At 39.1% G+C, this 12,373-nt stretch overlaps 1 protein-coding gene across 2 annotated transcripts in view; it reads right to left on the bottom strand.

Annotated features, from left to right (window-relative positions):
* NSMCE2 (NSE2 (MMS21) homolog, SMC5-SMC6 complex SUMO ligase) overlaps positions 1-12,373 on the bottom strand; it is a 212,874-nt gene that overhangs the window by 137,331 nt on the left and 63,170 nt on the right. For both annotated transcript variants that reach the window (XM_059395153.1, XM_059395154.1), the window contains exon 4: positions 9,514-9,667. In XM_059395153.1, coding sequence (XP_059251136.1) covers positions 9,514-9,667 — 154 coding nt within the window. The remainder of the gene's footprint in view (positions 1-9,513; positions 9,668-12,373) is intronic.

Genomic DNA, 12,373 nt, shown 5'->3' with positions numbered 1-12,373 from the left:
TGCCTGATGCATTTTTAATAAATTTCCAAGGGACCCTGCTGCAGGGGTGGGGAGCACACTGGGAGAATAACTGCTGTGCACCATCTACAATGTTTTTTGAATTAAAGAATAAATGTAAGAGATATATGTTCATGTAAGAAAAACATGAACAAAGATAAAAAATTTACATATAAAAGGAACTTCGTGCTCAACATCACTGGTCATTAGAAAAACATCAATTAAATCCATAATGAGACATCACTACATACTTAAGTAGAATGGCTAAAATTAAAAACAAAACAAAAAATAAATAGATAACCCAAGTGCTGGTGAGGATGCTGGGCAGCTACAACTGTCACCACACTGCTGACGGCCATACGGGGCCATGTGCCATATTGGAAAAGAGTCTGTCAGTTTCTCGAAAGTAAAACATATACTCACCGTACTAGCTGGCAATCCCACTCATCCAAGAGAAATGAAAACTTATATTCACTTTAATATGTGCCCATGAGTGTCTAGAACAGCTTGATTTATAATGGCCCTGAGCTGGAAACAACTGAAAAGTCCTTCAGATGGTGAATGGATAAACTATGGTATATCCATACAGCGAAATACTACCCACAACATACAACACAATGAACTACTGGTATGAACAACACTGTGGATGGATCTCAAATGCATTCTGCTCAGTGAAAGAAGCCACTTAAATAGCTACATGCTGTATGATCCCATGTATGCAACATTCTGGAAAAGTCAAAACTATACTGAGAAAAAAATAAAAACACAAACCAGTCACTGACGGGGCTAAAAATGGGGGGAGGGTCGACTACAAAGGGCCGGCTATTATATACATCTTACTAGTATAAAACTGAAATCATTGCAACCTCAGGAGTTAATGACTTGACGAGATAATTATTTTCTTAAGTATGATGCACGTCATCCCCAGGACACATGATTTGATTTTCCTACTCCCAGGTTCAGATTGCTTTCTGAGCACGGATGGTATCACACTCTCTTAAAATAAGCCACCAGGAGAGAAACACCCATGGCTCACAGTTTGTGTTTAAACTTGCTGCTGACTCATTTTGCCCTTGATAACTGAACCTTTCTCTCCTAATAACTTTAATAGCCATCTCTCCTCCTAAAGCTTCCCCTTTCCTCAGGAATATCTGTTAGCCTTGCGACCTCCTGACTGTGAGACACTGGGTAAATATGTCATCTCCGGGATTCAGTCTACTAAAAACAGAGCCTGCATTTTTCATCCATTCTGCTCTCACACGTGGATGTCGTGAAGATTGGGAGAGATGATGTACGGGCATGGGATTACTGTTGTTACGCTTGAAATAAATTTCATGGAATCTGTTCTAAACTTGTAAGAACAATAAACACCCTACTCCTCTCTGCCATAACATAGCAACTATTCACACCGGAAATGGAATTCTTAGTCACTGTTTCCTGAATGTATTGCCAAAACCATGGGATCTGGCGAAGCCGGACCCGGTTTTGAGTCTCAAGCTGTAACACACTTTGTGAGCTCAAGGAAACCACTTACCTTCTGTGAGTCTCACTTCAAGCACATGTTTCTTTAGGGGATACTTTGAAGGCACTAGGAAGCACACACAGATAAGCTACTATATAACGTGCAGTACGATTCCTACTCTCTGGCCTCTACACGGAAATGACCAAGCAAAAGATTCACTCTCAGCCAGATGAAGCAGATTCCCCCAGTGTCATCAAAGAGACATCAATGCGGATCTATGGCCTGGGAGATTTAAACGAACTGTTCACTCCTCAAGAGTCTTATGGGCAATCAGGTCTTCAAGAGATGAATGAAATGCTTGAATGGAGAGAAAAGAAGACCAAATAGGTGTGTTTTAAAGGTGTGGTATGCAAGGAAAAGAATGTGAGCTCTGATGTCTCCCCAACCTGGGTCTGAATTTCAGCATATATGATGAGCTTAGGCAAGTTATATCACCTTTATCTGCATATTTTCTCATCTATCAGGTGGGTATAGTTATCTTGTAGTATTGTGAGAAATCAACAGTAATGTACATAAAGTAAGCAGGTATCATACCTTGTGTGTAGGCAGGCACTCAAACAACTCAAGCAATGCTTGTAGTCATGCATTAATTCAACAAGCACTCTAAAGTATCCTACATTCTAGATACTTACTATATGAAGTGCAGCTATCACTTTTAGTATTTCCCAAAAGGACTGGGACAAATCTAAGGTGAAGGCAGAGCAGGTGGTGTCTTTACTGCTTCATTTAAAGGGCATTTCTCACTGCCAAACAGCTCCCTGATAGCTTAATGCCTTGATTAAAACACCACACCCAAAATGATCTAATTGGAATTAACCTTTTTTCTTTTTTCCTTCTTCACTTACTCAATTATTTATTTGGTACTGTGAATCTGCCTTAATATGTAAAAATTCTTAGGAGGTAACAACTTTATTAAATAGAAGAGGTGGGATAGCTACACCTGTCTCTAATGCTCTCTTTTTATCCCAGCCATCTCCTGTCTTCTGGCTCCACTGTTTTCTGGTTTGGTAACACTGGGCATGTCACTCACCCTCTCTGAAGCTGCTTCATCATGAAGATGGGAACGGTACCATTTAGCCTTACTGAGGCGAGTAAGAATGGATGGGGAAGAGCAGCCAAATGGGTGGGAAACACAAAGAAAGCAGAAGGGAGGAAAGACATACAGAAAGGAGTCAGACACACTGACTCAGAGAAGAGGAAGAGGGAGGGAGACAGACACACCGGAATAAAAAATCTACAGAGGAGAGAAATCTCACTCAGTGAGCATAACCCCTTAGGTTAGGGATGTAACCTGGCCTGAAAAAGTCAATCTCTGTTGTGAAACTTAATGGTTTTTGGCATTTACCAACAATTAATGGTCACCCAGCAAGTAAAAAGCGACGGCTTGATCATCATCATCAAGGAAAACATGAAAATCAACCGAGGGCCACAGAGATGATAAAACTGTCTGCAGAAGAGCCAGCAAACTTATGATTTTATTAAATTCTTTAATGTTCTAAGCTGTCACACTTAAAGTGAGCCATACTTATTTCTTCCTATGGTGATGCTACCGTGCCACTGAAAACCATGTATTACTATACATACCATGCATGCGTACCAACATGTAAAGGGTTATACACACAACATCACTTATGTTGAATACTTGAGCAATTGAAAGATTTTCAAAGAATATAAATTGCTAACCTTTGCTGATTTTAGATCCCAAACTTACAAATGCTAATTTTCTTCTTCTTCTTTCCTTTATTAATGATGTATGAGTTTTATCATCAGAATGCCTTAACTAGGTTCTCACCCTCTTTTTCTACTTGAGTAATTCTGTTCTATAAATATTAACCAAACTCTGATTATATGAAGAACAAAAGGAATACAGGGGAGATTATGAAACCATTCCTGCCTTGAAGGGGCCTGGGCTTTTGGTTAATTGCAGGCCAGCAATGCACACTGTTTGGACAGACAGTTATATCATATGACAAAGAGATTTATGCGTTGAAGAGTATCAGGATCAAGTCAGGTTGCTCAACACTTTGCCCAGTTGAAATACACTCAACATATGTCCAGGCACAGCCAAACATTCTCCCTCTTGGCACCACCTGTGCCTCTTCCTCATCTTTCCTTCCAGGTTACAACACTCACACACGGTCTCCATCAACCTTCGAAGGTGCCAGTCTCCTCTATAACCCTGCGGCTCACCTGCGTCTAGGTAAGGGGCTCCCACACTCAGCCCCTCACCACAAAAATCTCTATCGGCTTTGCAAGAGAACCCACTCCCAAATGACGTGAAATGCACAACCTGGCCTTAGTCTGGAGTTTCTTGAAAGCAAGACCACCCCTTTCTCTGAAGAAATCATACTCTACTGTTAACTGGCAGTATTCTCATCAAGTGCCTACAAAGGTACTGACCAAAGCGGTATTATGAGAAAGTAAAACTAAAGGTCACAGACTGACAGTTTTGTTTGCATAGAGTTTTAAAAATCTAGTAATGGAAAAATCAAGCAGCTAGAATCTGGGTTTCCCTAAAGAACCCGAACAACTGTCTGGCCACAGTGGGTCCACACCTATGCACAGCAGCAACGGACAGGCATGGGTGGCAGGTGTCTCCTTTAGACAAGGGATAAGTTCTTAAGTACACGACAGTCCTCCTGAAGACTCTTGAGATAATCAAGGACCTGTGCCCTAGATCAGCCTGGAGTTCAAGGTAACCAAAACATCAAAGTCCCTACCCTTGTGGAACTACACTGTGGTTTTTGAATGGATGCTGAAGGAAAGGGACAGCAACCCACTAGGCATAGTTCAGTGAAGGTGTTCCAAAGTTCCAGAGGTGCTCCCAATTTAATGACCCGAGGAAATCCTTCTGGGAAGCGAATGGCCACTCCCTAGTCTATCAGTTTTGACATTTAAATGAAGTGTGTTTAAAGTGAAGGTACAGAGTTGATTCATGAGTCCAGATAATTATGAAATCACAGTATAAAGTGTCACCATGACTGACAATGATTTCTAAGTTCACTTGTGGATCCGGTTATCTCCATATCTTATATCCTACATATCTCCTATGTGACCTAAATACACTGTACAAATTTCTGGTGAATGTACTCAGATTAGCAAATTTGCATTAAAAAATGCTCACCTTTAAGCATTTAAATGTATCAAAAGAATTACATTTGATCTTAGATTATTTTAATACTAAAGATCACAGATTCAATTGATTGTATTTTTGATCATGAAGTGAAGCCCTTATATTTCAAAGGTTTCTAAATGTCATCCAATTATTGTCTAATGTCCTCAATTTCCGCCTTGCTGACCTACACTAAAACTACTCATGCTGCTAATTACATAAGAGGTGAATGAATAAAGGACAGAAGAAAGGTTGCTTGATGACTTGAGTAAGTGTCCATACAGGTCTAGTTGTACATTCTGATTAAGTTTTCCTGGTGCTAAAGTGCAGGAAACCGTAGGCTGGAGTAGTGAAGACAGTTAAATAGTCAAGGAAGAGAGAAATTACCTGACCATATTGTTTAGATAAATTAAAATCACTTTACCCAAGAAAGTAGGGTTATTATGTCTGCCTTGAACCAAAGGCAGTTGGGTTCACAACTTGGGTTCGTTAAGAGCATGATTCCCATTTAGGGAAATGGAATCCTTTTTTTGGGGAACTGTTCCCTAACTCAATTATCATCACCACCACCAAGTGTAAAAATTACCTTCAATCAATCTTGATTTGTATGCCTCCGAGAATCTTGATTTGTATGCCTCTGGGCAAGAAAAATGGGCACTGGCAGGCAAACCAGGCTACACATTCAGTGACTCGAACCCAGGTCTCCTGGCTGCTAAGCTCATAATCTTTCCACTATGCTTTACAGGCCCCTTCTCAGTAACAAGAATCAGGAATCTAATACAAGCTTTCAGAATCTAAAACAGAAGATCCACTGTTTCATTTGATTTTGGTAATAATTTTATGAAGCTGGAACTACACAATATCTCTAATATATAGCACAATGGGTCCCCAGATACGGTATTTATAGAAAAATTATTGAAAAAAAATTTATAGAAAAAAAATTTATAGAAAAAGTTAAACAAACAACAACCCAAACCAAAAACCTGCCCTCGTTCTGACTGTGGTTTAGACCAGGAGTCAGTAAACTATTCCAAGAAGTTGTATCTAATGCCTGGTAGTATCCAAAGTCATAAATAACTACTAAAAAAATTACTGTGTGCAACTTAAGTATGTTACCTTTTGTGTAATGCTATCTTTAAATGAGTACAGCGGGCCTGTTATGTTATATTCTAGGGACAGCAAATACCAGATATTTGTAGTATCCCTGCTCTTTCCCACCATAATCCTTCCACACACTCTTTCCTGCTGGGCCTGAATCCAGCCTCTGACTCTTTCTGAACATATAGCTCCACACGGCCCCTAGCAATTGATTGGCAATGTTAGTGACAAATAAAGGCTGCATTTTCCCATTCTGACTCTCTCCTATGTTGTAGAACAGCTGTTTCTTGCATTTTTCTTTGGTTTTGATCTGTTGTTATTAATGGTTCTCACATTTTTTCATCTATGTATATATAGTCTTTTCCAAATACAGGGACTCTGCCTTTTACTGATCTTAGAGCACCAAATGCAATGATTCATAGACAGCAGTCAACTCAGAGTGTTCTGAATGTACCTAAGACAGATGTATAGTATTTATGGAAAAATCTAAAGTTAAAAAAAAAAAAAAAACCCACAACCCTCCCCCCACAAAATGTCCTTGTTTCTGATTATGGTTTACGCCAAAGGTCAGTAAACTTTCTTTCTGTAAAGAGCCAGGCAACAAATATTAAAAGCTTTGTTTGCCAGATGGTCTCTCATATAACGACTCAACTCGGCCATGACAGCATAAAGCACACACAGAAATGTGGAAACGAATGAGTGTCTCCATTCCAATAAAACTTTATTTTGAAATCTGAATTTTATGGAATTTTCACACATCACAAAATATTATCCTTCTCTTAACTTTTCTCCAGACAATTTAAAAATGGAAAAACACCATTCTTGGCTTTCAGGCCACAGAGAAACAGGAGGCAGGCTGCACTTGGCCCACAGGCTGTAGTTTACTGATCTCTAGTCTAAATTTGTGGTTCTCAAAATGAGAACTTCGGGTGGTCTGCAAGATCCTTTCAGCAAGTCCAACTACGCATGTGTGCGGCCAGAATTTCTCTGTAGACTTGAAGCAAAACAATGCGCCACAACAGACCGAGTGCAGAAGCAAATATGAGGATCCAGCTGCCTTCTATTAAGCCAGAAATTGAAGGGATTTGCAAAAATGGAAAACAATGTCACACTTCTCCCTAATTTTTCCTTATGTTTAGAAAATACATAGTTGTATTTCATAATCCTCTTTATGGTAACACGTATGGGGCTTACTACTGATTTTTTTAAATGGATTAATAATATTTTTGAAATTTCTGTTTTTATTTCTAATGTGATAAATGTCAAGAGCTACAACCCACGTAAACAAAAGCTCTCTGGAGGCCTCCGTAAATTTTAAAAATGTAAAGCGATCCTGAGACCCGAGAGTTCAAGAGAGCCAGCTGCCGAGCCACAGCTGAGTTAACTTAACTCCTTTAACTTAACTGGGCTTGTAGGCCCCTTCCGCACACCACCTGATTTCAGTCTCCATCTTGCCTCCCCCCTCTCCCCGCCCAGTCAAGGAGCTTCCTCGAGTGTCTGTGACTGGATTCTGATTTGGCAAAATTTAATCCCATGCAATTTATGTTTGTGTAAATAAAGTTGGGGAGAGCATGGTGGTGCTTTTCATGAAAAAACCCTTCAGATTTGTGGAGTCGCCAAAATTGATTCAACCTTTGCTTTGCCAAAATAGGCAACTAGAAGCAAGAATCTCTCCCTGGCTTGTAGTTTCCAATCATTTTTTAAAAAAAATTAATTAATTAATTAAAATAAATAATAATTCCTCACCTTCAGGATATATCTCAAAACAAACATTCACTGGCTCCTGTATAAATCCTAGTCCCTCCGACGTGGCCTCACAAGAACTGTGGGCTCCCGATAACAATCAGCATCCTAACAGCGGCATCCCATCTAAAGCAATAAAATCCAGTAGACATGGTGCTAGTTTGACGGTACTAGTAACGCACTTTACTTGCATTTTGCATGTAAAGTATATGTGCCTTATAGAGCATTTAAGGAGGGTATTGATATTGTGCTTGTTCTGTCATTTGCGATTTAAAAACTTTTTAAGAGAGTGTTTTAGGAGAAACAAAAAGGGAAAATCGTCTTAATTCCAGTGTTAACATATATAAGGAAATCCTACATAAGGAAGCATTTCTTTCGGTATAAATTTACTTTGTCATAAAGTTTAACTGTCTATCCAAATGATGCACAATACCGCCGGCCTGGGGAAACCACCTCCACCCCTCCACCCCTGACCATTTTAGAGAGAATTTAAGAAATAATAACCATGATTCCTATATTTGTCATTTTGTTGAATTACGTACCTTTCATAAGAAAGTATTCCCTCGTGAGTATATAATTCTAAAAGTCTTTTTAGCTTTCTCTTATGGAATAATAACTTCATAAACAATAACAAAGGCAGAAGAAATTCATATTTTTAGATATTTATCCATCAATCTGTATTATCAAATATCTAAAAAAGATCAAGAATTACGGTCGTATGCTAAATCTGCCATAATCTGTCATTATTGGCTCTACGCAGAAAAACAAAATACATTTAGCTGTTCCGACCCACACCCAAACTGAAATTCACTCGCACCTTTAAGATCAGGAAGACACTAGTAAATTATAACATTACCTGTTTGAGGGATTATTAACCAAGTGAGGGGATCATGCAATTTATATTAGAAGGATTCTGGTAGCTATGATGGCCAAACAACAACAACAAAAAAAAACAGACAAAAACATGGAGAAAATGCTTACTGTTAAATCCACGTAAAAGCAAAAGTCTCATCATGATTGCAAAACATTCCAAATTGTGAAACTTAAGTTACTTGTAAAATAGACAAAAGTAGAGCTGCTTCCTCAGTCATTTTTTGAGACCTCAGCATCAATTTAAGGAAAATGCTTATATTTAAAAGAAAGCTTATTTCAAAATGTGAATCCTTCCACTAAGTACAAATAAGGACAAGAAGGAAATTCACATCTCCTACGACAGTGCTCCTCCATGTGTATGTGAATGAAGACAATAGGAAACTGAAGTTTACAAACAAGTCATTCACTTCACAATCCAATTCTTTAAGGAATGAGACTTGGGAGCCTAGAAGAATGACAACCTGTGCTAATGTAAAAAGGCCCCAAATTACATAAAGCTGTTACGTGGATTATGCAGAAAGAGGAGGAAAAGAAAGGATGGATGTACTTCACTGTGTAGAAAAGATCTACTTCTGTCAGATACCGTCCACAAATTTTTTTTGTATAATGGGTCATTTTTCCCAATCTCATTTTTAAATCAAAATTATGTTGGACTCACAATCACAGTCTCATGGAATTTATGCTATCACAAAAGACAGAGGGATCGAGAGGATCCCAGTCCGTATTTGAGAAGAAAAAACCTAGTTTGAGAAAACACTGCCACTACTACTCCAAAACAGCAAAACTAGAATTCAAAGTGGTTCTTTTAAAAGCATGGCACAGCAGTTTAAAATCTGAAATACACCATAGCTATTTTAATAAAATAGTTCCGTTTTGATGTCCCAATTCCCCTCCCCAGCAGCGGGACAACACAGTGTCACTTTGTTGGAGCTGCTGAGGAATTTTCTTAGCACTTTGTGGAAACTGTTGGCTTTCAGAAATGGACAGGCTGATTTGAATCAAAAGTTAGACAAAATACAGAATTGCAACAACAATAAAAAGCAATTCAGAAACAGAATCAAGCCAAGCAGATAGGCAAACTTTATAAAATCAGTCTTCTGGGGCTGTTTATCAGGTCATTTCCCTAATTTCAAAAAGCCAAACCAAAAAGCAAAGCATGCAGACTTACATTGCTTCTTTAGTTCCTTCAGCTGCTGTTTAAACTGTACAAATTTTGCATTATTTTGGAAGTCTGCATCACAATTCTTATTCTGTAAAGCCAAAAATTTCTTCTCCACTAATAATTTAAGATCTGGTATTTTTTCTGGACGTTCTTCTTTTACCTAAGGAAGACAATACAATTATCTCAGTTAAATGTTACCATGATACCATTTTGTAACATTATTTTTATCTCATTTCACACAAATAAAAATACAGTGAGGTAGAAAACAGAATCCCAACAGAACCAGCGAGGCTGAGACTTATTCCAGAACAGGCTGATGGTAAACAGTTGGGGGAGCCATTCATCCTGTCCACTCACCGTTTGCTTATTACACCCTCGCCCGGTGCCCTACTAACTTGCAATCTTCTGACAACTACTAGGGAAAACTCTCACACCAGTGCAACTCTGTGCCCTCCAACTTCACCGGAACTTGAGCCTCATGGCTTCCTCCTTTTTTGCCAGGTCTGCTCAGTCCCCCTACCTACTCCCCAAGCACTGATTCCAGCCTTCATGCTGCTCCGTTCTCCTCTGTTCTCTCTCTGCCCCAGTGGGGGAGAGTGGCTCAGACTTCATGAAGAAGTTGAGGCTTTAAACTTCACTTTCACCATCTGCTGACACAACTAGGAGTAAGTGTCACCCTGTTCTGTTCAAAGCTAAACTCTCAATCTACATTCCTTTTGTTCCTCCCAATATTTTTTTTTTATAAAACTTTCCAACACGTGGCAAAGTTGAAAGAATTGCACTTTGCCATTCACCTACCTCCCAGATGCCACAAAGAACACTTGGCTCTGTTTTCTTTATCACCGTTATCTGTTCTAGCTCTCTGTTTTTCTTTCTATCCTCAATCCTGCTTTCAAGTTCATTCTTAATTCCATCTTCATCTGTCAGAACTTTGCCCTCTAGAAGCTTTTCCCCCCAAAACCTCTAAATTAGCTCTTTATTCCCAAATTTAACAACAAACAACTTCCTCTAATCCCTGCCCATTCCCCTCAGTTCTTTTGTCTTTATAGTCCAGCTCCTTGGAAAAAAAAATCATCTGTATCCACTGTTTCCACTTTCTCAACCTCCAGCTGCTCTCAGGCTGCTGCCTCCCCACCCCCACACCACTTCGGTCTGATTGCTGCTCTTCCTCAGGCCTTCATATTTGGCCCCTTGAATCACTGGCCTTTCCCTGATGCTCCTGCCACCAAGCAAAATTCACCCAACTTTCCCTCATGTCCCAACACGCCTTGGACTTCTAGCACAGCCCCCGTAATAGACAACTGCATTTATTTTTACATGTTCCTTTCCCCTAATAAAATGCACTCTTTGAAAAATGTGTGATTTATCACTGCGGGGCATGTAGTAGGTAGTATTTGATGTATGTACTCGATATATTTCAAGCGAATTAATCTTACATGCTCCAAATGTACTTACCCACTAAAACCCCACAACTGATCACCTGACCATCATGAGGAGAGTACACAATGCAATTTCTCAGCTGGAAGACAACTTAGAGTTCATCCAACCTTGATCTCTACCTTCTTCAGTCTCATAAATACATACAATTATGTAGTAAGAATTAAATGGCTTGTTTACTATAATCCAGTTGGTTGGAGGCAACATTAAGACTGTAAGACAGACACAGAAAATTCTTGCTTTGGGTTCCAGTCAATGGGATATACTCTGACGTCTCTGAATCTGAGTATCAATACATATGAAGTCAAAAGAGTACCTGCAATTTAGTTTCAATCACCCTCTGTCATGGAAAAAAGAATTATAGAATCTTCATTTGTTTAACTGCTATGGATTTTAATTAGTTAAGTCAAAAATCAAAATTAAGCACGAAACCAAAGTGCCTAATGTACTGTGTGTAGAAACTGACTGCCTTCTCATCGTACGGATGATATTCAACTAGTGCTGGATCCATCATCAAAGAGACTTGTGAAAAATATGGAGAGGCTTTAATGACACGTCTTGTATATAATTAAAAATTCAAAATAAGTCCTGTAAGGCTAAAGAACCAATAAAGCTCAGTTTGGAAAAGAGAAAGTAGAGAGGCAATTTAATAATGCCTCATGTCTCAAGAAGAAGAGCAGTTATACATGGTGACTAGTGATCCTCCACCTCTACCACAGATAGAACAAGACAAAACAAGTTCAAGATCGTAGCATGAAGTTCAGAGCAGATATAGAAAATAAATTACAAGTTCTCAGAAAAGAATTACAGCCTCTCATTCTGTATTTATAAAATAAAATGGACTCAGATCCACCTGAGATGTTAATGGTGACATTACAGGCAGGTATAAAGGTGAACCTTCTCAAGGTCTTTAATGGGGTTGAAATTATTATTTAATCTGAGGCAATCAGAGCAGAACAGAGCAGATGATCAATATACACAAAAGGTCTTTTCTAATAAAGTCTCTAACCCACTCAACACATTTAATTTCCCTAGCTTCAGTACCACCACTGCTGAGGAGCTGGCTAGAACATGGGGGCGGAGGAAATGGAGAGGGACAGGCATTTTGAGGTTGGCGATATGGTAACCCGAAACAGGACTAGAATACACCAGATATTCATGATAATAAACCTGAATAAACCAGATGTAGGGATTCAGAACACTTCTATCCCCCAAGGCCAGAACCTCAAAAGAACTGCTGGGAAGCACGTAACATTCACTGCAGCAAATATCTTCTCTGGAAATGTGATGCTGAGGTTGGCACAACTGTGTACCGCAGAGAGAACTTACTGTACTCGAGCTATCAAAACGCGAGCCCGGAAAATATTAAACTCCTTATCTGTTTAAAATCAATGCAATAAATGGGGATTAATGATATTTCAAATGGAAT

This window comes from Mustela nigripes, chromosome 3 (assembly GCF_022355385.1).
Source record: "Mustela nigripes isolate SB6536 chromosome 3, MUSNIG.SB6536, whole genome shotgun sequence".
Taxonomy (NCBI): domain Eukaryota; kingdom Metazoa; phylum Chordata; class Mammalia; order Carnivora; family Mustelidae; genus Mustela; species Mustela nigripes.
The sequence above is the reverse complement of the archived record's forward strand: the minus strand, read 5'-3'. Positions and strand labels throughout refer to the sequence as shown.